This window comes from Patella vulgata, chromosome 6 (assembly GCF_932274485.2).
Source record: "Patella vulgata chromosome 6, xgPatVulg1.2, whole genome shotgun sequence".
Lineage (NCBI taxonomy): Eukaryota > Metazoa > Mollusca > Gastropoda > Patellidae > Patella > Patella vulgata.
In genome coordinates, this window is record NC_065884.2 from 55,526,288 (window position 1) to 55,553,489 (window position 27,202).

The 27,202-nt window shown below is 33.2% G+C and overlaps 1 protein-coding gene across 1 annotated transcript; it reads right to left on the reverse strand.

Annotated features, from left to right (window-relative positions):
- Window positions 1-421: 421 nt before the first annotated feature.
- Window positions 422-27,026, reverse strand: LOC126825191 (nuclear cap-binding protein subunit 3). The gene is made up of 12 exons (XM_050554686.2): window positions 26,719-27,026; window positions 25,530-25,592; window positions 24,335-24,426; window positions 23,365-23,522; window positions 22,839-22,973; window positions 21,336-21,574; window positions 20,068-20,209; window positions 19,271-19,342; window positions 18,109-18,136; window positions 16,074-16,249; window positions 14,661-14,796; window positions 422-4,523 (listed from the first exon to the last, which is right to left on the reverse strand). Exons 4-12 carry the CDS (start codon window positions 23,438-23,440, stop codon window positions 4,253-4,255), a joined length of 1,275 nt encoding a protein of 424 aa, XP_050410643.1. The 5' UTR covers window positions 23,441-23,522; window positions 24,335-24,426; window positions 25,530-25,592; window positions 26,719-27,026; the 3' UTR covers window positions 422-4,252.
- Window positions 27,027-27,202: the final 176 nt, after the last annotated feature.

Sequence of the window (27,202 nt, forward strand, 5' to 3'; positions counted from 1 at the left end):
AATTATATCGAAATCCAACTGCAAAGGGGTCTTTGACGTGCATGCCAATGTATACACAGGACTTTGGTTTTTAGTCATATCCAAACGACAATACAGCTGTCCTTGTCAGGCCAACCGTCATGATGAGCTTTCTCCCTGATGAACTTTCTCGGCCAATGCAGGGATCAAACACGCGACCTCCAGACTAGCGAACCAGCGTATTACTCACTTAGCCACTGTGGCCCGAATAAAACATAATACAAATACATCCACGTACAAAGGTGATTGTGTAAAATTAAACGTGAAACACTTCATACACACGTGTATAACATTAATATGTGTTACAAGGTTCCAACAGGCCTGGACTATCCCTTTTCTTTTGGGGGCTGGGGGCTGGGGGGGGGGGGTGTATGATGGTATGAGGGCGACTAAACACGGCTAATATTATTGAAGATTTTATACAAATAAACCATTACATCAACATATCTTCATTTAAGGAAAATACAGGTAATTGTAAAAGTTCTAATATAAAAACAATCATTTAATAATTTCATTTTTAAAATAAGTTATAAAGTTCGTTTAACCACAATATTTCAATGCAAACTGCAAGGACATCAACAATTTAATCATTCATCATTTTTTTTTTTAAAAAAGACTATTTAATTAGATTGAATCTGAAGTGCTTGTTGTCACAACTTGACTGGAACGCAGAAAGTAACTTATTTTTATAATTGAAATGCATTATATCAGACCTGAATCTGACGACTGCAGACCTTTATTTGGCTTCAAATTTTATATAAACTATTTTTTAGACATTTATTCTCATCTCAAGCCTATAATCAACTCTTTGGACCATCGGATGGCTGAGATTTAAATGGATTAGAACACCCACGAGATTTTAAATTAACAATAAAACGGATAATCAAGATTTGATTTTGTCTCGATTGTCAAGTATCGTTGCTACATCTTCAAACATCCATAACTTTGCTCAGAATAAAGTAATTTGAATGACAATTTCAACATTTTCAATTTTCATTATCTATTTTTGAACTGTTATTACAAGATTGGCCATCTCTATATCTAAATCTTACATAATGTAGTATTCGGCATGGTACCTAATGAAAATTGGTGACCATTAAGTGAAATTATGTATGATTCCATGTGTAGGAAATAATAACGACCAGCCACAATGACCAGTGGATCCACTCATCTGCAAAATACAGGGCTAAACTGAACATCCAGGCACTTGAAGGGATTAAAATAAAACTTCTTACTACTGCTTGACTATATATTACAGTATATACTTAAATTTGAAATGATCTAGTAATTCATAGATATAGAATAGGGATTAACTTCATAATAAATGATGAATTGAGGTATAACTTAACTTATCCTGTGTCTACTGCATATAAAGTCCATATCAAATTTCACTAGAAACAGAAAGATGGAACCCCAGACATTTAAAGTTACAATTTCATATTTTCTAAGAAAGTCAAAACATAATTATTTCTATGTCTTTTGCTCAATAGGTTGTCAACTCACTATTATACGATCATAGGTTATCTTTCTCACACTTAAAAAATCACACCGGAAATAATAACACAATTACCTCCCTTGTTTTCCTATTCCCCACCATGAGCTATCTTCAAACATTTGAATTTGAAGTTGAAAATGATATTTTTGCCACTGGCAATAGTGAATTATCGGATTAATAGGATTATTCTTTAACAAGGTAGGACTGTTTATAGATACCATCTATTTTAGGGCTTTATTTTAATACATTTTAAAAATATAACTTAAAAATATGAAATTGTAACTTTAAAAGATATTTTTGATGGGAAGTGTATAAGACAAATAGCATCCAAGCAAGATGTCACTGACATACGGCCACATAAATCTCCAACACGACTATATATACGTTTGTAGAATTCCCTCTTTTAATTGCTAAAGGAACTTGTAGCAAATAGCAGCATGCCATTTCGATTTGGCAATAATCTGTGGTATTTAGACCAGTCCTGATCTTTAAAAAAACTGCGAAAATTTGAACTCTTTAAACTTAAATAGATTATCAGATCTTATCATCTGTTTACAATCATCCAAGCCATTAGAATGCACCATATGACCAAATTTCTCATGTAGACAATTGGTCCCCATAATGATGTCGATACCCAATGGTATAAATAAATAACTCATGACATAATTATATGGAATACAAGTTACTTAGAGAAGTATATTTCTGACGACGTTTCAATGAGGGTTCTCTCATATTTATCAAACAAAAAACCCTCGCCAGAAATAAAGACTGAGAAAGAGAGAAATGGGTATTAAGGTCAACTCGACACAAACTAGGTCATTTCGGGACTAACACATGGTTCAATTTTATTTCAATAATTCGCTTGTGCGTAGGGGTCTTCAGCAGTGGGAGGAAACATGAGGACCCACAGAAAATCCACGATGTTAGACAGGCGACTCTACTCCTTGTCACCTAAAACAGGGAATCAAAACGCAGCCAGTTGACTCAATGACAGATGGTATGATACACCGCGCACATGCTAACCATTCGGCACCCCCCCCCCCCCCCCCCTCGCCAGAAATAAACTTTTAAGTAACTTGTATTCCAAATAATTGTGTCATGTGTTATTCAGTTACAAAATACCACTAAAACAATGTATAAATCAATGCTATTCTTACGATTCATTATATTTTTAAAGCTGTAATGAAACGTCATCAAGTTCCTTTAAATATACAATCGTTATTGTGTACAAACATACAAATGTGATCATGGTAAATTGATCCCTGAAGTAATCAGTGATGTATAAATGACAATGTTATAAGACACCTGTTTCTCTCTTTAAAATAAAATGAACCATTCTCCCCATATAACATACACACACTATGTAATCTCTTGAGTCGAATGCACAGATCATCCTGTAGCTAAAAGTAGCATTTTATCAATTTAAGAAGCTGATAAACCAGAAATGCAATATTGATAATTCTTGAAGGACATGACATTTTAATTATAAAATATTAAAGTAACGATGGATAATTTTTCGGAAAATATAATTAAAAAAACAAATAAAAAAAACACACCAGATAACCTGGCTTGGATTCAATCAGTTTAGTTTCGCGGCCGATAAAGATGACGGCAGGCTTGTTACATAGCGAGCAGCATAGATCGATGGAATTTCAATTCATCATAGCTTTGTAAATAATGAGCAGAACTGAACCATTTTTGGACTGACATTCCAATTAGAGACCCGTAGTTTGCCAGGGATTCCTATAACGCTAAAATCACACTAGGGGTCTTTAATATTTACAAACATGCAGATTCTTTTATATTTTATGTATAATCTATTATTAAATAAGTTTTCACAGTACAAATTATATCGTCTTTAATTAGGTAAATAAACTAAGATGTCATCAAGGTAACTGTCTGTGTTCATGTGCTCATCACTTATTGGAGCTACTTTTCGTAAACATCTGGCTCTGGGTAATCAAGACTCTTCTTGTTTGTTTATAGTGGAGATGAAGGTTACTGTCAGAATATCATAGCAGGCATGTATTTGTTATTACACATAAGTATGCATTAAGCAAGAGCTAAATCTGCCTAATGCAGGTCTTTATTTAGGCCTTAAATGTTATCTAAATGTTAGTTAATGTTATTAACTAGACATTAATTAACTTATCAAGATCATAATCAACTCTAGACGCCATCATTAGCCCAAGATATTTAGTGGATTTGATTACATATTGTGATGGATGATTTAATGTATAAATGGATAATCGAGACTTTGTTTATTATCGTACTAACACTAAAATTGAAGCACTAATCTCTCGGTCCAGAGTGAAGCAATTTGACTGAAATTTTCAGCATATTCTGTTTACATTATCTATTATAGCAAGAACTAACCCTTTATCTAATCTTACCTAATGCCTCTTTAAAGTTAATTAAGAATATCAAGATGAATATTACTGAATAGCTTCTGGGGATCTGTACCCGGTCCACAGGACAAATTGATTTGTAATTCAGCTTGAGCATGGTTGATGAAACTTTTTAATACTAAATAATGAATAAAATATAAAGAATCTGTAAAGGCTGGACTTGTCCATAACTAGATATTCAAAATGGATAACAGACAACTTTAGCTAAGCAATAGCTGTGCATTCAACCCAAAAGACACATACACAATAATTCACTCACACAAAAATGATTTTAACTTAAAAATTATTTCATACAATGTTGTAAATATAACCATGTTATCCACACAAACTGCTAATCAAATATCTCTATTTTAATTCCTGGTAAATTGTCCATAGAACTTGGTTTCCGTCTTTTAAGTTTAGACCGTAAATCATTTGAAGAATGAGAGAAAGAAAAGTCCTCATCTCGATCTTGTTTAGATTTAGCACTAGAAAATTTTTGTCTGGCATCCGATATTCGATCTCTGGCATCACGCATGTCGCCAACCTCTCTACCTAATCGTGCCTCTATACCCTCTCTGGCATCAGCTACTATAGTTAATCCTCCACTTGATACCTTTGGTCTGAAAAAGATATATATATATATATATATATATATATATATATAATGAGGTAAATCAGGTTTTTGAGAAAGAGTAAAAGACAACATAGACGAATGCAGGATTAAAAACTAAAACAAAATCAAAAATTTTAAAAAATAAAACAAATAGAAGGTATCCCCTTATTAGGTTACTTTAGGACTAACATATCCGTCTGAGTTCCAGAATGTTCAATTCACATTTTTTGTATAAATGGAGATATTGCACTATAAACCTCAGAATGCCTCGTTCGGCATTTCTGTCCAAACGAGGCAAAAACGTTTCAAAATTTTTGCCCCGATACCTCGTTTGTCTGGAGTTCCAAAATGTGGTTTTTTAAATTGCCCTGTTTTTGGAACGAGGTATTTTGTTCAGAACGATGCTGGGTAAAATTGCCTTGTTTACTAAACGAGGTATTTTATCCAAGATAATTATTAGCTGTATTTGCTGTCAACAAATAAGAGTTAATTCACATGACGTCACACACATTGGCCGCCGCCATCTCGGTGGAGAACCAGACTACACGTGATCCGATAGTTACAAAGTGATTGCAGTTGGAATTATTATTGTTGCGCTTTTGTCATGTGATTTTTATGTTGAATAAAGATTTTGTCTATGTATTTTAAATTTTATATTTAATTTCTATTAAAATCCGAATTCGACCGTGACATAACGCGTTTATAGCGACAAAACGATGTTTGTTTATAGGCTATAACCGGTATAAAATAATTTCTTTATTTAAAATCCGAATTCGATCGTGGCATATAACGCGTTTATAGCGACAGAGCGGTGTTGTGTTTGTTAATATGAAATAATATAAAATTCTGTTTCTACGGCGTTAAGTATTTTTTAAAAAATTACCATTATATTTATTTATATAGGCGAACTAGCTGCATCGTGTTTGTGTACCTACATGGATAATGTCTGACGTGGAAAATTATAAGTTAATGGGTTAGTTGCTGACGCGACATTTCGAGACCCATGTAAATTCAGTTTTTATTTTTATTTAATTTTTTTTCAAAACAAACCCATTAATTAAACACACACACACACACACACACACACACTTATTATAGAAAATCGTGTGAGAAGCTCGATACCGTACGTAGGGTGATGATGAATCGAACGTTTGAAAAACTGTTCTGACTCACTGGATATATTTTCTTTCTTTTTTTGTAAATTTTAATTTGAGGTATAATAATTATTCACTGATTCGATATAATCATTTTATTATTTCTGTTATTCATCTTTAATCAAGAGGAAATATCGTAAAAATGCAGACTTTCCGCTGCGTCGCCAACTATTTTATCATTGGTTAGAGCCGTCTAAACGCCGGAAAATTTCCAGTAACTATTAGCTAACAGCGTGCAAGCACAAAGGCGAACAATCTTATTTGCATATTGCACACTTTGTAGTATTATTGGCTGGAATTAATTTTAGATCGATAACCTCAATGACCAATATGTAGTACCGTAGATGTGCAGTTGCTATATAATTTGCCATAAGGCCTATACAAAAAAAAAAAAAAAAAGGAACTAATAGAATAATTTCACGTTAACAAAAATATTTCAAGCACATATTTACTTTAGGCATCGTGATTCCAGAACCGAGTATCGAATTCAGCGAAAGGCTACTTATTTTAGGTGCCAAAAATAAAATTTTCATTGGACGATATTCGTGGATTCGTTAACTTGGGCTTTATTTGCAGTCTGGGGGTTCGGGGTTTTCTTCTTTTTTTTTGAGGGGGGGGGGACAATTTTGTAAGAAATGACGAGAGCGATTTTATCTACGGAAGAGCGATGAAAAACCTGTCTTAAATGACATTTGAGCGACAGCGATCGATCGCCTCAAACGTGAAGCGCTGTTACATTGCTCGATTTGATATAGATTGAATACGAAATTACATAATATATCATGTTACCTATCACTGAAAAGCATGTTTATTGCCCCTTTCAAGTATATAAATAATTTTCCAGGACAGTCATATTTACATGCCTTGAAAAGCGATGAAAGTCCAGTGTGGTACGAAACTCGTATTATTTGACGGGAATAGGGTATTTAAATTAAAAATATGGGTCTTAATACAAAATTCCAGATATTATATTACGTATCACTGAAAAGCACGTTCATAGCTCTTTTCAAAGATGTAAATTATTTTCTGGCGTATTTATATTTATTTACTCTGAAAAACAATCAATGTTGGATGGTACTAAAATCTATTACCATGATTACGAAGAGGCCGCGTTTTGTTGTCCACCAACATGGCGGCGGCATGTATATAGGTCATGTATCGGGTACGCTCTATAGAGCCATACAAATAATTTTCGGACCATCATGTGACCAATTGCAGGTTTACAAATTAGGTTATTTATTTGGGACATGATATTGTTCATAGTTATGGCTTACTACACTGGAGTTCTATTGTGTATAATAAACGCTTCCCAAGCGAAACAAAACATAACAATGTCACGTGACAATATTACATATGGCGGATATAAGCGTTCTTTGGTTACATGCTGTTTGGTTTGATTTTTAAATAATACGGCAATCTGTATTTATGGGAAAAGGAGAATGAATTTCCCCAAATCGAAAACTAGATGACTGGAATATTTATTGAATGGAAAGTGAATATTTTATAAACAAAAATATTCAGATTTCCAGTTTTCGAGCTTGGGTGGATTTGTGATTTGAATCTCGAACTCAGTGTTTTATACATTTTATTATAAAATTGTAATAAATGTTTTACATGAATGAATACAATCTACAATTTAAAACTGTACAATAAAATTGTGATTTGACGCTCTACAAATCACTAAAAGTATAACAATTGCTTGTTGAAAAAGTGTTACTAATATGTTTTTTTCCAATGCTGCAAAACCTACTGGACTGTTGTACTTACCTTATTATTTTTTAAACATATATTCAAAAAGAATGTGTCTTTTACAAATTTCAATATAGTTAGTCAGTTAATTTTTACATCTTCGGCTTCGTCTGAACCGTTTGATGGATTTTAAACTACTTTGATGAATAGTTTAAAGGTATTATATCTTACATTTATACAAATAAATAAATATATAAATAAATATATAAATAAATCATCTTCATTGTCAGCATCGTCATCATCATCATCATCATCATCATCACTATTTAACATCAATCATCGTCGCCTGCCAATTACCTTATCTATTCAAAGCTCGGTTAGTTTTAAACACTTGTGAACTTTACTAAAACTCACTTCGTTGTACGAGTTACTTTCGTTGGTATCGCCATATAGGAACGCTTTTGTATTTATGGATTTAAATGGAATGGTATTTAATGTTGAGATAAGCTGAGACGAATAATTTGGGCAGTGCAGAAAATAATGGTCGCTGTCTTCTTGAGTATGGCCACATCTCCATGTCGGATTATGTGAAATATGCATTACAAATCTATGGAAGTTTAGAGCACTTTTACAATTACGAAGTCTGGAATTAATAATCTGAAATTTACGTTCTCCATAGTAACATTTTACTAACATCAATAAATACAAAAATATGACTAAGTCGAAAGTCGACAAGACGGTATACAAGCCAAACTGCAAGTCGAAAATAAGAAATTAGGAAAAAACGTGGGGCGCTATTATCGCAGTGTATTATTTCTTAATTTCCTATTTTCGAGAAGATTTTGGCTTGTATAGCGTGCTGTCGCCTCACATTTTGTCGCGACTGCTACTTTAAGACTTTTCGTGTTTTGGAGGGCGAAAAGTAGAAATTAAGAATTGTAGTTATAGGCTTCTATAGTTATGCGTTTGTATATATGACTGTATACTTCACACATGTACGACCCGAATGGCTGAATGGCCGGTAACCAAAGTAAAGTGAGTGTTAAACAACATCGTAATTATTTTGGATTTTGCAAAAAAAACAAACAACAAAAAAAAAACCACAATCCGTGATTGACATTACTACTATACGGATTACTTAATATACTTTGTGTTCATTATAATATTTTAATACTGAAGACATTATAATATTTTAATACTGAAGACAGGGCCGGACTATAAATGAACAAGGTGGATCCTTTTGGCTTATATTGAGTAATTAGTGCAAGGTGTTATAGTTGAAAGTTCCAAAGCATTTTCACATTCCATGTCCGATAAATTTAATCATCATGCTACTACTGATTGGTGGGTCGTCGAAACATTTAGATGCATACATCACAACACCGTGGTTTAGACAAATTGCAATTGAACTAGTTTCATTGTTGTACACATAATGAAAGAAACTGTGTTATTTCACAGCTGAATTGTATGGTAAGAACCGTAGGGGACCACCTTGTAGGGAATAACTTTTAATCTTTAACACCCTAATACACACTTAAATCTTTCAACGGTTTTACAAGAAGGTGCTTAAATGTTTCCATTTAAACTTTTAACCTCTGTAAAAAAAATACAAAAAGCAATTCGAAAAATAAACCACAAGTAAAGGAACCATCTCAGTGAATAAAGTATTAATATGCCGTTAACCCGTGACGCGAACCGAATGGTGTTTTATAGTAAATTAGACGAATAAAACATATAACGTTGCCATCTCGACCCTGATGCCCATGAACACAAATGACGAGTTTATGACAAATCAATGGCGGAATGGAATTGATTAATGGAATATAAATTTTATTATGTATTGACACTAAGTTTTCTGGTTAGACTTTAGCCTAAAAAACATGCGTGCTGATGACAATTTTGACAGTCATATCTGAATGACTCAAAAACTATTCATATTTCTTCTTTAACCTTTGGTATACTTAAATTCGGGCATTATTTATGGTAGAAAGATATAATAAAATGAGCTAAAGCTTTAAAACATATTTTTAAATATGTTGATGCACCCTAAATTGAATTTGAAGCACCAGGGATAAATAAATAAAAATAGCTATAATGCATGATTTTATTGTAACTAGTGAACTGATAAATATTGTAAGGGCGTTGTTTTAAGATATAAATAATGTATCTTAATATTTTTCGCTTATATAATTTGATTTTCAAATACAAAGCATTAATACTTATCTAAGCATTAAAACAATCAACCATTTGTGGTTATATTGAAATTTGTAAAAGACACATTCTTTTTGAATATATGTTTAAAAACTAATAAGTTAAGTAAAACAGTCCAGTAGGTTTTGCTGCATTAAAAAAATCATTTTAGTAACACTTTTTCAACAAGCAATTGTTATACTTTTAGTGATTTGTAGAGCGTCGAATCATAATGTTATTGTACTGTTTTAAATTGTAGATTTTATTCATTCATGAAAAACATTTATTACAATTTTATAATAAAATGTATAAAACACTGAGTTCGAGATTCAAATCACAAATCCACCTAAGCTAGAAAACTGCAAATCCGAATATTTTTGTTTATAAAATATTCACTTTCCATTCAATAAATAATCCAGTCATCTAGTTTTCGATTTGGGGAAATTCATTCTCCTTTTCCCATAAATACAGATTGCCGTATTATTTAAAAATCAAACCAAACAGCATGTAATCAAAGAATGCTTGTATCCGCCATATGTAATATTGTCACGTGACATTGTTATGTTTTGTTTCGCTTGGGAAGCGTTTATTATACACAATAGAACTCCAGTGTAGTAAGCCATAACTATGAACAATATCATGTCCCAAATAAATAATCTAATTTGTAAATCTGCAATTGGTCACATGATGGTCCGAAAATTATTTGTATGGCTATATTTGTTGACAGCAAAAACAGCTAATAACTAGAACTGCGATGCAGTAATGACGGGTTTCACCGGTGCCACTTTACCCTAAACATGTTACTTCCGGTACCAATGAAACCATTAAACAGGTTTCCACATAAGCATTGCACACATCAAATAAAATGGACGCCGAATCAACAAAATCCAGCAATATCAATTCATTTTATACATTTGTTACATGTATGTGTACTGTACTTCCGGTGATAATGAAAATGTTCAATTAGTTTTATGAAATCAGAAATGACATAAGGCATCACATGGTGAAAATTTTATGTAAATCGAATAACAATTGCCACTTTCATAGACCAAAAACCTTGAAAAGTGACTTGTAGAAAATCGCCTATTTCTCTGCAACCGTACAAGTTAGAAACCATTTTCTGGTATCTGTATGATCGTATGGGTTCGATCTATTTGCTGATTGGAATCAAATATCATAATTTTAAAAACAATACAAATAAGACTCATTTGAATAAAATATCTGTTTTGAAGGCTAAAAATACAGTTTTTGCCAAAATGACGTTACTTACGGTGATAATGAAAATCTTAAATTACTTGTATGAAATCGTAAATGGCATTAGGTATCACACAGTGAAAATTTTATGAAAATCGAATAATAATTGACACTTTTGTGGACAAAAAACCTTGAAAAGTGACCTGTTAAAAATTGCCTATTTCTCCGCAACTGAACAAGTTAGAAACCATTTTGTGATATCTATATGATCGTATGGGTTCATTCTTTTAGTTGATTAGAATCAAATATCAAAATCTTAAACAAACACTAAATACGACTCATTTGAATAAATTATTTGTTTCGAAGGCTATAAATACAGTTTTTGCCCAAATTTCGTCATTTCCGGTGACATTGAAAATGTAAAATTGAGTTGAATAAGTCACAATTGACATTATGCATCAAATGGTGTCACTTTTATGGAAATCCAATAATAATTGACTCTTTTACAGGCACAATAGCGTAAAGAGTGACTCATGCAAAATTGACCATTTCTCGGCAACTGCGCATATTACAAATTAATTTTCACATACATTCTCTCCATATAGATTATTGCAACGAGTTTATGAAAGTTACGAAGTAATATTTTAAAATATGAAAACGCTGGATGGGTTGTAAATAGCTTAATTTTACACCTTTTTTCACCTTTTAATCGAAATAGCCCGAAAACGGAATCGAAATTAATAAAACTGTGAAAAAAATAATATTTGCTTTCTAAAAGTGGTACCTAACTGTCAAAATTTTAGTTTTTGGCAAAATTACGCCACTTTCGGTGCCGACAGATAACTCGATCGGGAACAAAAAAATGGGAATTGAGACAACAGGATATATATGAACTTTGTTTTATACAAATCGAACAATAAATAATTAATCTAGGACTGAAAAACTGAATTAGCCAATGGCGGCCAAGGAATATTATGGAGACAATTTTTTTTTAGATTTTTGCTCATGTCAGATGACTCGTTAATTTCGTGTAAAGCACGACTAAAAAATATTCATAAATAAAAAAGTTTTTTGTAAAAATTTTAATTTTCGAAATTTGGCGCCTAATATCTGTGAAGATTTGCCGAAAATCAAAAATCAAAAGTAGCATAGCTATGTGCCCTGTGTCCGGCTATGCCAAAATGTATCGAAAGTTAAAATCCAATGATTATTGTTAAAATTACTGCGATATTTCTAAAAACGATAGCTTCGGTGATTTCGGACATTTCGCATTGTCGCAGAACGATCAAAATAGCTTTATCCTCTAAGTCACACCCACTTTTCCAGTAAAACCGAAGAAATCGTAACGATCCGACAAGGAGTTGCTGAGATCTAATCAAAAATAATTTGGAATAATAATAATAATAAGAAGAAGAATAATAATCTTAACAAAAACAATAGTGTTTCACACAAGCTACGCAGTGTGAAACCCTAATTATCTTGGATAAAATACCTCGTTTAGTAAACGAGGCAATTTTACCCAGCCTCGTTCTGAACAAAATACCTCGTTCCAAAAACAGGGCAATTTAAAAAACCACGATTTGGAACTCCAGACAAACGAGGTATTTTTTTGGAACTCCAGACAAACGAGGTATTCTTTTTACCTCGTTACAACGTGGCAAAATCGGGGCAAAAACTTTGACACGTTTTTGCCTCGTTTGGACAGAAATGCCGAACGAGGCATTCTGAGGTTTATAGAGTTGGTATGACAAGATGAAACAGATCAATATTGAGACTGATGCCTCCCGTCTCATTAAACAGACATTATGCAAGAGCTAAATCTACCTATTGCAGGTCTTTCTTTAGTCCTGGAATGTTACATAAACTATTAATTACGCATTTATGAACATGATAGGCCCATAATCTAGGCATGATGCCGTCGGATAAGTAGATTAGAATGGTTCGGTCATTTTCTGATTTTATCTAAAAATGGAGGAGCGAGACTTAGCCTCAAACAACCAGGACGGTGGTTACAAAAATTGCACACATCTTGTCAAACCTTCAAAGACTAATATCTTCGCTCAGAATAAAGTAATTTGAATGAAATTTTCAATATATTCTATTTGCATTATTTATTTTTGAACCATTATAGCAGGAATAGCCAGCTCTTTATCTAAATGTTACATAACACATTTTTAACAACTGGTTCATTTAATCTAATAATCAAATTGTTTATCACTATGCATAAACTAAGCAAAAAATGTTCATTATCGAACTCAGTTAAGGTACCGATTAAAAGCAAAATGATTGTGTTCAAATGCCTTATCTCTGTTAGTATGTGCCAAAAATGTCAGGGCATTCACATAGTGAACATCTACACCAAAATTTGAACATTCTACATCAATTAGAAACAGAGTTATTATATTCCAAAGGGTGTGACGGACAGACAGTCTAATAAACAGTTATGTCCCAAAGTTTTGAAGTCTGGAATTGCCTATCTTTGCTAAAAGAAATCATAAAGTGCTAATCCTCAAACACAGTCAAGGCATTCACCTGGTGAACACCTTCGCCAAGTTTTAGTAGATCACTACCCAGTAAAAACGTTAGATATTATGTAGAGTAGACCAAATTAGATCAAATTAAAGATCTAATGTTAATTAGATTTATAGTTTGATCTGAACCAATTAGCTATTCAGATCACATGGATCATATTGTAACCAATTTTTCTTGTCACATATCCTTATTACTTCCTTATAATTAATGGCCCAAGTGGACCTAATCGCCCATCAGAGTGTTAAGTGGGGAGGCTATCCGAAATTTTTCATTCTGAAATGTTAAAGCTATTGAATTGAAAATAGTACAAGTAGTTAGGAAATGTAATAAACAAGGGACAACTAGCATTTAACAAAAGTTGTTGCCAGGGTAACACATTTTTGGGGAAAAAATTATGAAAAACATAGGTACATTATAACTCTGTAACTAATTAAGATATCTTCGCCAAATTTGCAGGGTATATAAACTAATATCTACCACAGAATCAGACAGAAAGTAATTTGAATTATCCTTAATATTTCAAAAATTATCAAAATATTTCTCCAAAGACAAAATATTGTTGTGAGGCACATGTTTTAAACACCATTTTCCAAGAAACTATAAAAACTAATGTTAGTTTACCCTGTTTATCACATTTCCTAACTTCTTGTGCCATCTTCAATTCACTAGCTTTAGAATTTTAGAAAGCATTTTTCGGGTAGTCTGACCCCTTAAGATAAACTATTAATATACTAATAATTTCCCTGTCCTTGTGAAAATGTCTGAACTAGTCCATTGTTATGGATAAAAAAAAAAGAAAAATATGTCTACATGTCCCACCAAGCCTCACCCCTATACTTCTTGTAAATTGTATTTGAACAGATCTGAATAAAAACCACTCAAGGAACATACCTACCAAATTCGGCTGAAATCAATCAAGTGAATTACAAGCAGAAATCAAAACCAAGTGAAAAAGTATAAATTTTCCCCTCTGGTTATGATTGAAATCCACTTAGACGTTCTGACGACATGCTAATATGAAATTCAGAGAAAACTAGTCTAGATGTTTCTGCAGTGGAAGACTTTGTATTGAAAATAATTGTATTTCTGTTTTACTATATCTAAAGCCGTAGCACAAGGAAATGATTTACTGTGCTACAATAATTTAGAACCTGTCAAATATCATTCTTGAAAATTGAATTACATTTTTTTTAAAACTTGTAGAAAGAATTTTCTGAAATTGAGGCAATTACAGTAATTCTTTAATTCAACAATTTCCATGTGTATACAGCTTTTGTTTGTTGCACTAAAATGAAAGATGATCAACAAGACAAAACAACCCCAAGCATCCTTGGCACAGACTACTGTGGGATTAAAAAACTACTCCAACAAAATGGTTTAATTACCTTGTTTTTTTCTGTTGTGCCTCTATATCATCAGCATACATTCTCATAGAACGTTTCTTGACAGGGGGTCCGAGTAATTCTTGTAATTCTGCTTCCATATCTAACCCATCATCATCTAATTCTAAAGGTGCTGTTCCTGAAATAAATGATAACTATATTTTCATAGGGAAGAGTATGAGCATCAGAGAAAAACCCATTTCCGATCAAGGGACCTGCGAGAAGTATTCACTTTCTTCCCTGTAAACACATCTTTGTAAACACATGTACAATATGACATGATAAACAAGATAAAAAATTCCACTGAAAACTTGTTCTCAAGTTGAAATAAGCAAAATGTGAGTGAAAATTAAAAATCTGCAAAACAATTTCAAAAATTACGATCATGTATGGTGTCACAAGTTCTAAAAGTAAAAATATGATCAGAAATATAAATCAGTCTGTGTCACTACAGATCCGAGACTGAACAGCGCAGTGGACACTTACGACTAGCCCCCGGATCCATTCACTTTTTTTGAATTGTCTGTCTGTTTGTGTTTTCCTGAGTGTGATGTCTTGTCCGTGTATTTGTTTTTGTGTAAATTTTGTGTGGTGCAGTCCCCCTGCACTTACTATTAGAGTATTTACAAGAAAAGTTTGACCAACTGAGGGACAGGGTTGACGACAATATATGTCCAAACTACATAGATGTGTTTAAATATGATGGGTAGGGCATCAGCTACTTCTCCAACATCATTTAGGTAAAGCAAGCATTAAGCGTCTTGTCTCTTCTTTAAGCAGTGGACACCTTAATCATGCGGCTGAATCGTGCGGCTGAATCAATCGGTGCCAAATGGGTGGACACACTCGATTCACCAGTCGATTGCATCACCTTTCAAGTTACATGATTAAACATGGCGGCGCCCATGTCTTCAAACAATCACGTGACTTCTCGATATGAGGGATGATGAGTGGTGATTGGCTAATGAATTCTACATTGGGGCGAAAGTGGACACACTAGGCGAATATAATTCGGCCAAATATATCAAACTTGTTTGAATCGCCCAAATCATTCGGCCGAATAGAAATTCTGTCGAATGACAGTGGACACACTAGGCGAATTCTGACGCCAATTGATTCGGCTGAATCATTCAGCTAGTGTGTTCACCGCTTTTACTTACAACATCTCTGCAGCATGTATGCATGAACAGACAAATCTCCATACTTTCCAAAGTTTTCTGGTATATACATTTATTGTCGATAGTGTTTAACCAATGATCAGCTCGTTACTAGAAAATGTTCTGGTTTTTTTTTATTTAAACAATACTTTATTCACAGGATACCGAAACAAGCCAAAGGCTTATATAAATCGGCTTCCCAAAAGCAAGATACATAAATGATATAAACATATATTCATAATTATCAAAAACTTTATACCTCGAGGTTTATTTTTGTCTGTAAAAAGTGCTTTGGGTTTTTCAACTATTTCATTATCATCATCATCATCATCCATTATTTCCCCGTCCTCTGCCTCCTCCTCCACGCGACTACTCTTTGAATTCTTCACTTGTTCATATTCTTCATTTCTCTTGACAGCTCGATAGCGTCTCTTCCTAAAATACATTTTAAATTCAAAAACTTTAAACTAATAAATTACAATGTTTACATTACTTTGATGCCAAATAGCCTCAGTAAACCATATCTACTAAAATTGAGTTGAAATCGATCACATTGTTCGGGAGAGGAAGACAAAAATGTAGCAAAAAAAACAATCTGATTAAAACACAGATTCTATTTCGTTTCGTTTTTTATAGTTAAAATTTTAGTTTTATTTGTCTTTACTACACGTTGGATCTGGAAGAGTTGTTATATCATCCGCGTTCTGGTTGATGGGAGGGATTAGCCAATGAAAAGGTCTGTTGCAGCGAGTTCATGGTGTGCGATGCACGGAACTGTGCATAACCTACTAGAAACATCAACGCTGACTGGTTTATCAAATGTTCGAGTTCACAGGGTCAAAAGCCACTCACATGACCCCTGAGTGACACAACCTTCCACTACATCTGGTCAGATATTTATGTAGTAGTGATCTGTATTTTAATCAGATTGCAAAAAACCCCTCTAATTTTGACAATTTAATGCCTGCATGTTTGATAAATGATCTTTAATACACCAATTCACAAATACAGAAATCTTATGACCAAATGAAAAATCTGTGTGAATTTGAAAGAGACCTATAGTGTTCACAGAAAATTGTAGCTGGACAAGTGACAACAATATATTCATATTAAATGTGGCTATATAATCAACAGTTCTTTTTGTTATAATATACGGCTGTTTACTTCAAGTCACATTGGTCTAAATTTGTGCAGACTGTAGGGGTGATGATTTTCCGTGATCACAGAAAAAACGCAGAAATCACGGAATTTGAAATCTCACACGGAAAAAGACGGAAAAGCTGATATTTGTTGATACTAACCACAAACTCAAAACAATTTTGCAGTTATCCAAGTATTTCATCTTTTTATTCATAAAAATCGGAAATATTGAATGATATCGCATGGTTTTGTTACTGTCTATTTTAGTATTTAGCTACTATCATTTCATCATTTAGGAATCATAATTTTACTCGAAACGAAAACCCTGCTTTCAGGTATCCCTGTATACAATTACTCTGTAGTTGAACTTGAATTAAACATTGTAATGTATATATCTGTCTTAAAAAAAACTTCTGTCACTTCATAAAAGTAAAAATTGTTTCATTTACTTCTTATTTTCCTGCCGGGCTCGTGACTCGTGTTTATCCGCATTAACCATGTGACATCACAAATATGCCGTAGCCTTGTGAATCCAGCCCTTATTCTAGAAGAAACGGTAACTACGAAGATTTCTGTATAAATCGCGACTACAACTAGCAGCTGAGAAAAATGGCTTTGTCTGCTAAAAAGATGAAACAAGCTCACAAGATGTAATTTTCTGTTATTTAATTCGGGAAACAGGTTTAAAGAATAACTAGTCATTCCCAATTCAACATTTGTTATCATTGGTTCAAAATGATCCGTTTTGTAATAAAAGGCATTTTAAGATGTTTTATTCATTTATTCATAAAATAACATTTTATCTCGAAAAAACGGAATATGCTCAGCTCTGAAGCGGAAAATAACGGAATTCAAAATACTTAAAACGGAATTTGCTATTTTCTGAAACGGAAAATCATCACCCCTAAGACTGTGATTGGTAGACTTCAGATCAACCGACCAATCAACTGTGATACAGAGAAATTCTACAAAATTTTTTGAAAGACATTTTTTTTAGAGATTTGATTAGTCAATACTGATGTTACAGTGGGTTTTTTTTGTGAGTGATAAACTGAATAAATGAAACGAAAAAAAACATGTCTAAGTTTTTACTAGATTGACAAATTTTGTCATTTCTGTGTTAAGGATAAAAGTAACAATAATACATTCCTCACCTTGATCCACTTATTAAACCTTTCTGACCTGAAATAAATTATTACTCTTTACATTTGTTTTACAATATGATATGAAAATGGAAATGGAAATGGAAATGAAATGGAAATGAAATGGAAATGAAATGAAAATGAAAATGAAACGAAACAATTATTATTATTATTTATAGTGTGCCCTTTCATAAATAAACAACATGATTATGGACATGTTAACGATTGTATACAGAGTCAGTTAAAAGCCTGATTAAATAATTGTGTTTTAAGTTGTTTTTTAAAAGAATATAGAGATGTGCAACATCACAAACTTAATGGTAGATTATTCCATAGAACAGGGGCTTGAAAACTAAAAGAGAGACAGAGAAATGGAGATTAATGTCCACACGACACAAACTAGGTCATTTCGGGACTAACATATGGTTTAATTTTATTTCAATAATTCGCTTGGCATAAGGGGCTTTATCAGTGGGAGGAAACCAGAGAACCCGGAGGTAACCCACGAGGTTGGACAGGCGACCCTACTCCTTGTCACGTACAACTGAGGAATCGAAACCACGCCAGTTGACTCAATGACAGACCTTATAATACAGCGTGCACATGCTAACCATTCGGCCATCCAACCCCCCTGAAAACTAAAAGAATGCTGACCATAAGAGAATAATTGAACATTCAATGAACAGTTTTAGGGTTTAAAAATAGTTGATCTGATGTATGTAATGTTCAACCAGATATAGAAAGTTCGAAAAGATATGAGAGGTAAACAGGAGCTAAATTATTTAAACATTTAATAGTAAGTATTTAACCAGAAACCAGTGTAAATTATATAAAACTGGAGTTATGTGGTCACAATTAGTTTACCGTCCTACTTTTCTGCACCGAGTGGGTAAATGAAGACATGCGTAACCATGCAGTGTGCAATAAAATAAGGGAAATTTTGCCAGGACAGCGATGCTACTCTTATTTTAAATTCCAACTGTCAAGGGTTCTTTTATGTGCACTCCAAAGCATACATGGGACCTCAGTTTTTCGCTGAATGAACAGTTGGTGAGATAAATGTAACACCTTGATATGTGATGTTTGTTATAAAGTCATTTAACGACATTATCATTTGACAAATATATAAAAAAAAAACATTCATCAATTTTAAACAGTCAAGTACCATACTTACCACCATAATTGGGGTTTCCATATTTGACATAATATTTACTTTTATTCTCAGCACCAATAACTTTCTTATCAGCTGTAATAGAAAAAGCCAGTTATTACAACAATAGCCCTCTGTCCTGCACCACTAACAAGGGGAAACCACGCCGGAAAATCTAATCAACAAAATCGCCTAACAACTAACTTTATCAACCATGATAACATCACAACTTCATGTGACAATACCATTGTAGAAACACTAGAGATTAGTGGAGCCATCATTTAAAACTGTTATCTAAATAATTTACCTGAAAATATTACTCTAATGATCTAGTGGTAGAACTATAATTCATACGAGTGCCAGTTTAATCCTAACAATGGGATGATGTAGGTAGGCAAATTTACCAATCTGATTAAACTACAGATCTCTATTTCGTTTCGTTTTTTTATACTTTTGATGGCCTAGACTACATGAAGATCTGACCAGTTGTAGCGATAGTTCGCGTCAGACGTCATACGAGCGACTTTTGACCCTATGAAGTCAGACATTTGATTAACGAATCAGCATTGATGTTACTAGTGGATTACCCACAGTACTGTGCAAAACACGCCTAAATCTCGCAGTAACAGACAGTTTCATTGGTTAATTCCTCACACCATTCAGAACATGTCAATGATAATAACTCTTCCAGATCCTAGTGTAGTAAAGACAAGTGAAACAAAATTTTGAACAATAAAAACGAAACAAAATAGGATCTGTGTTTTAATCAGATTGCAAATTTACAAGATGGTACAACAATTACATCAGACAATCCAACATACCTTTGGTGGCATATCTTAGAAAGATAAATTTTGATTTCGGATGTGGATTACCAAACCGCCATTTTCCAGGAGGCCATCTTATTTCATTTCTTTTTCTGTGATTTTTCTCCTCTTTCTTTATTTCTTCCTCTTTTATATTTTCCTATTTAAAACAATTCCAGTACCTTAATTTATTGCTTATAATTAACTGATGGCAAATATTTCTGGACTGAATTGAATAAAGTGAATTGAAATTGGGTTCAATGTCTTACTTTTCTGCACGAACTGGACTAACAGAGGCACTATGGCTGACCAATAAATCGATTTCTAATTGTCGGGAGATTCTTAACATGCAATGGAACCTCAGTTTTCCATCCTATCCAAGAAACTAGATACATATTCAGTACAATTTGAAATTTTAAATGATTACTTGATAACTCATTAATCCTAATAATTGAGATGAGCTGAGATATATATCTTTCTAAACATGCAATGGGATAGTTCTCCATCCTATCCAACAAACAAGATGTATATTCAGTGCAATTTGAAATTTTGAATGATTACTTGATAACCCGTCGTCCCCTTGTCAGTGATGCAGGACGGAGGGCCTGACAAGGACAGCTGTCTAGTTGTTCGAATGGGACGAAAAACCGAGGTCCCATGTACACATTGGCGTGCACGTAAAAGATCCCTTGGCAGTTGGAATTTGATATAAGAGTAGGCCGGTGCCCGGGAAAAATTTCCCTCATAGCACACTGTATGGCGTATGCCCCTCAATCCTAATATTTGAGATGAGCTGAGATATATATCTTCCGTACCATTGTAAGCATATCGCTGTCTATTAATGTTTAATAAACATTTATGGTTTAATTTTTACAGTTTTTAATACAATCTGTATACAAAATTGCTATGCAGTCGTGGGACTTGCGTAGCAAAAGCATTATGCAAATTATCAAGATTTTGGATCACAATTTTTGTAATCTGTTTATAACAATGGGCAAAATACAATGAGATACTAGCTATCCCAACACAGGTATCAGTAGTAACATGAAAAATCTTTTTCAAAAAAAAAATAACATAAAGCTGCGGCTAAGTATTATGTCTAAACTCTAGTACTATTACGTCATGTTTCTAAGCAAGATTACAAAATTCTGGGACAAATAATTCATCATACGAATCTCTATCTGTAGATATTATATAGAAAGCAACCTTCCTTCATTATTACATTACATATCTTACTTCATTATTACATTACATATCTTATTTCATTATTACATTACATATCTTACTTCATTTGATGAAGAACCATGATCCATAGATACAGATTTTGTTTCCTCATCAGTTTTGTCGAGCTTTATTTCAGAGTCTTTATCTTCTTTATCTTTCTGCGTTATTGGTGACTCGTCATCGCTAGCAGCATCTAAATCTAAATCATCGTCGTCAACTTCCATTTTTACTTCTTTTTTCACATCAGTATCAACAGTTTCACTTTCCTTCTCAACCATTTCAGTATCTGTTTTAACTTTCTCTAGTAGAGTATAAAAAAGTATAATAAATAATCCAACATTATTTAGCTGATTTGAAGAAAACAGTTTTTATATTCTAACAAAAATGTAGACAAGGGCTCCATGGACAACCTTTAACAAAAATGTCTAGGTGTGCTAGTGACATCATCAACAATTTCTGATCTATCATTGTGTTATTTCCAAATTATCTTTTACTTAAGTTTCTACTCTTTCTAATGTCAAATGCCAATGACATGGCAAACACAATCTTCAATTTAGTGTGGTATTAAAACATACATTATGCAAGCGCTAAAACTGCCACTTGCAGGTCTTTCTTTAGGCCTGAAATGTTATATAAATTATTAATCAGACATTAATTAACTTATCCAGACCATAATCAACTCTAGACGCCATCATTAGCCGGAGATATTTACTGGATTTGAATACATTTTGTGACGGATAATTTAACGTCAAAATGGATAATCAAGACTTTGTTTTTTATTGTACCGACTTTAATAATGATAATCGAGGCTAGGCCTAAAATTCAATTGCTAATATCTCGGTTCAGAGTGAAGCAATTTGACAGACATTTTCAGCATATTCTATTTACATCATCTATTTTTTAACTAAAAAGCTGATTCTAGTAAGTATTATCTGTTATTAAAATATGGAAACAGTCGGACCATCTCCTTTTATTAAGACAGTCCTTTTGTGCCTGTTCATACTTTCCAAAATGGAAAATATAAAACCAAATTAATACCAAAATTATGAATGACTTGACATTTCTCGGCTTCCATAACATTTAGGGATTTAAAAATATTGATATGACGCAAAAAAGTGTTTATGTAAATATCTATGCAATGCCGCCAGATATTGATCAACATCACTGCTGACGATGAAACATAATATATAAATCCCTAAGAATTCAGTGCTGATAACAACTGAAAATGTAGCCAGGTAAAATAGCCAGTTATAGGTTGACAGGGCATTTGTAGGCCGATTACCTACATGGAACCAATAATCGACTGAACACTACAACTGCCAATACAGTGCTGTATTCATTTATTTTTTGGTAATCAGTAAATAATAAATGATGAAAAAGATATAACATCCTAAAATTTTGCCCACTCACTTCTCTTGAAGATTTTTAGATGAAAAACTAAATACTTAATTTTTAAATGATGACCATATGCCAATCCACCATAGTTACATTACAATATTTTCTGGGTGTAATAATATCATGTTTCACCTTATGTGACATTTTATATTTTGAATAAAAAAAATTACCTTCAACATTTGATTTTTTTTTCTTTTCTTTTTCATTTATTTTTTCTTCTTCTTCAGCCATGACAGTATCATAATCCCGACTTAACGATGACATGGCTCTAGCAGCCGTCACAGGATCAAACCAAACAACGTTACCTAGTAATTATTAACAAGTAAAATAAATAAGATCAATTTTTTATTTGAACTTTGCCCACAGTCTTTGAGAAAAAGAGATGCCATACTAAAAGATATGATAGCATTGTAAACATCACTAATGCATTCTTTAATTAAGGATAGCTCTGGTACCTACATGTAGAATTCGTCTAAAAGTTAACCTATGTAGCTGAAGTCATTGTCTAGATATTATGGCATCTTCCTCAATATGAATGCCCTTTTTGATTAATGTTACATCAGAATATAGAAAAAGATGGATCATCAACTTAAAGTGTCAATGACTGTTTTAGGTTGACACAGTAGAATAATTATTTGGTAGCTTTCCATTTCTAACTTGATATATAAAACAAAAGTTTGAATGTGAAAGTCTTACAGGATGAATCATCTATCCATTCTATTCCCCCTGGAGCAAATTCACCAAAATATTTATAGAGATCTTGGGTGCTCATTTCGTCTGTTCCTCGGATGTGTATAGCTTCAAGTCGTATTCCTCTTTCACCTTTATCAACATCTTCTTGTTTTAAACCAAGGCTGAAAAATATCAATTGTAACATACATAATTAGAGTAAAGCGGCTTTTACAACCAATCCATACAACCATCGAATTCAACACATAACTGGACGACTGTTTACACAATACAATGGTTCTATTTGATACAATGGTTCTATTCATTGTATGACAACATTTTTTTCTTCTTTGTAACTGGTGTACAAGTAATAAAACCATCACAGTTGGAATTTGAAAAAAAAAAAAAGTAGGTCTTGATGGTGCTGTCCTGGCAAAATTTCCCCCATAGCACACTGCATGAAGTATGCACGTCTTAATTAGAAAAGTAGGTGCAGAAAAGTAGGAAGTTTAACCCCATTCTATTTTGTAATCTATAAAATAAAGTATCAGTTAGTTGCCCAAATAAATTGACGCTATTTTCAACAGATGTGAACCACAACTTGGAATCATACATGATACTGTTATATATTTTTCCTGTACCATGGTATACAATGAAACTGATTTCTGAGTAAATATATTAACTTAATTTTTTTAGTATTTTTTAAACAGAACTTTTATTCCACCATATATTAGTCTGTTAAAAATAATAGTGCACCTTTTAGGTCAGCAGTGTCGTTAACATGCTGTGATTAATAGAAGAAATCGATTTTCTATTTCTGTTGTTTAAATTTTAAGAAGCCACTCAGCCTCAAAAAGGCATTTCTTCAGATCACATTACTTTCAATGGGCATTTCTTCAATTCACAATAATTTCTTTATCTATTTCTTGTTTTTCAGTACACAGAAAAATGTCCAGTTGGAATATTACAAAGTGTGTCCCCTGCTACATGTACATACCTTTTCAGAAGAGCTGACTGATCTAACGGTTTATTTTCAACAACAGGCAAACCAAACCTCTTAGCTCTTTCATCTTTCTTCTCTATAGCCTCCTGTAAAACACAAATACATTTTGATAACTTTTATGCAAATAGGAAAGTTTCTAAAAGCCTACATCCACACTCCCCATAAACTATATACATGTATTCTATAATCATAAACTATAAATAATAATTTTATGCTGTCTCAAGTTTAATTGTGCACCCAGATTGGCTCGATACTTTACTGTTTTTAGTTACAAAATAAGTGATGTAAATCCTGACATTTCTACAAATAAAATGACAGGCCTGCCTACTCAGTACACCTAATAAATAATATCGTTTCAAAAAAGAAAACACTGAATCAACTAATTATAGTTTTGTTCAATCTGATTAAAACAAAGATCCTATTTCGTTTCATTTTTTTATGGATCAAAATTTTGTTTTTCTTGTCTTTACTACACTAGCTATGATCTGGAAGAGTTGTTACGCCGTATTTAACCTGCTTTCTGTTTGATGTGACCGATTGCCAAATGAAATGGGTCTGTTACGGTGAATTCTTGGTGTGGTGTGCACAGAACTATGGATATTTCACTAGAAACATCAAAGCTGAATGATTAATCAAATGTCTGAAGTCATAGTTTCAAAAGTCGCTCGTATGACCCCTGATGCAAACTTCCAATACAACCGGTCAGATCTTCACGTAGTAGAGGCCATCGAAAGTATAAAAAAACAAAACGAAATATAGATCTGTATTTTAATCAGATTGAGTTTTGTTTGGATCGATTTGGATCCATAAGAGAGAGAGAGAGAGAAATGGGGTTTAACGTCCACTCGACACAAACTAGGTCATTTCGGGACTAACATATGGTTTAATTTTATTTCAAGAATTCACATGCGTGTAGGGGTCTTTAGCTGTGGGAGGAAACTGGAGGACCCAGAGAAAACCCACGAGGTTTGACAGGCGACCCTACTCCTTGCCACGTACAACAGGGGGATTCGAAACCACGCCAGTTGACTCAATGACAGGCTTTATGATACAGCGCGCGCACGCTAACCATTCAGCCATCCAACCCCCCTGGATCCATAAGTCATTAAATGAAATTATCAAAAGAATGAGTTAATCACCATTCGATTAAAAAATTACATTTCAGATAAAAGTGGGGATTAGCCATTACCTTAGATGTTAAATCAAGTCCTGTTACAAAATTACCAGTTTTATTTTCATATCTTTTCGTAACCTGAAAAAATATATAAAAGACTATTGTAATTGTCAATCTAATAATGTAGAATGGTAGAGTTCACAAGATAATAATCTGACAGAATACATGTACATGTATTTCAATTCTTTAAATCAATGTGTTAATTCCCATAAAACCAGCTGAGTTTTCAGACTTTACTGTGAGTATAGTTAATAATTCTATGAGTACATGTTACGGGTGTCGCGGCTTGGCTTGATACATGTACCTTGCACATGGGATTTGAGTGAAACCATAGACCTGGATATGTATATTATTAATACATGCCGTAGCTGTATAAATGTACCTAATAATATCATTAGATCTTTCAAATATTACAGTTGTAAAAAATCTATTATTGACGATTCTGAATAGCAGTAATTAACTTTTTGTCATTACAGCAGCTTTACCGTTAGGAACGTCATTTTTTGTTTTAGTACAAATAATACCTCTGAAACACTCAGGTTAGGCAAGAACATGATACTAGCAGTAGTTTCATTTTACTTTTACAAGGTTCTTAAAACAATTGTTGAGTTGCCTAATTAACATGTGTGTTTCTAAATTCAATTTCTTCTTCCAGCTTTCTGTTATGTTTCGTAAAAAAAGTAGTCTTGATTATCATGGCCTGTCAATCAGACATATAATGGTTGGTAGACTGGTTAAGCGAGACTAATTTCAAAACAAGGGCATCTAACCTATTTTTAACTCAAAAGTGCCTGGATGTTATGGCCAACACTCGTAGCCATTTTTCAGGCACAATACTAGATCTTGGCCGATCTGGAAGATATCTTTCTACAATTCTTGGGTTAGGTTTACAATTTACATGATTATTACATGTCAAACGTTTTAAAATTGAAGCTCTGTAAAAACGGTGGAATTGTCGGTAAAACTATACTGAAGGGTTAGGGTTAGAATTGTGGGTATAAACATGGAAGGATATTTTCCAAATCGACCAAGATCCAGTATCATGCATTTTTCAGTCTATTATTTATGGATGATTAAATGGTCATATCATGACCGTTATAACTTTAACTTATAGTGACTATTATCAATGAGCTTGAATATAAATATTGAAATAGTCACTATAATCTAGTAAATTTGTAGAATAACACATATTAGAACTATTGACCTCGTGTTTTTTAGATTCACTGTCTTTCTTTGTTAACCCAGTAATTTTGACATTAAATTCTACACTTTCTGTGTCACTTCTTTCGCTTTCTTGTTCACTATCACTCGACGACTCGCTGTCGCTTCCACTACTGCTGCTTGATGACGAAGAAACCACTTCTCTTGTGACAATGATTTTTTCACATATCGTTTCTCTGGCTCCCGGGACTTCTTCTTCTTCTGATATGTCGTCTTCACTCTCTAAATCTTCCGTGTTATCCACACAAATTTTAAGATTTGGAAGTTTTCCATTTTTTCCTCTTGACGCCATCTTTCTTTTATTTATAATACGCGAAGCTACTGGTAGATCAAGCAGGAAATTTGGACAAGCTTTGTTAAATAGAGTAGCCTCCCCGTGTACCAGTGGCAATCCTAAACGGTTCACCATTCATAATGTGTGTTTCACCCAAATTATTTCCACAAAGAGAGCTTAATTACAAGATGAA

Excerpts from the sequence above, each read along its gene's own strand:
- LOC126825191 (XM_050554686.2), bottom strand. The coding sequence starts at position 23,440 with ATGAGCACCCAAGATCTCTATAAATATTTTGGTGAATTTGCTCCAGGG. Across the intron at positions 16,250-18,108 it reads GGTTTAATAAGTGGATCAAG|GAAGAGACGCTATCGAGCTG; the intron begins GTGAGGAATGTA and ends AATGTATTTTAG. Across the intron at positions 14,797-16,073 it reads AGACAAAAATAAACCTCGAG|GAACAGCACCTTTAGAATTA; the intron begins GTATAAAGTTTT and ends CATTTATTTCAG.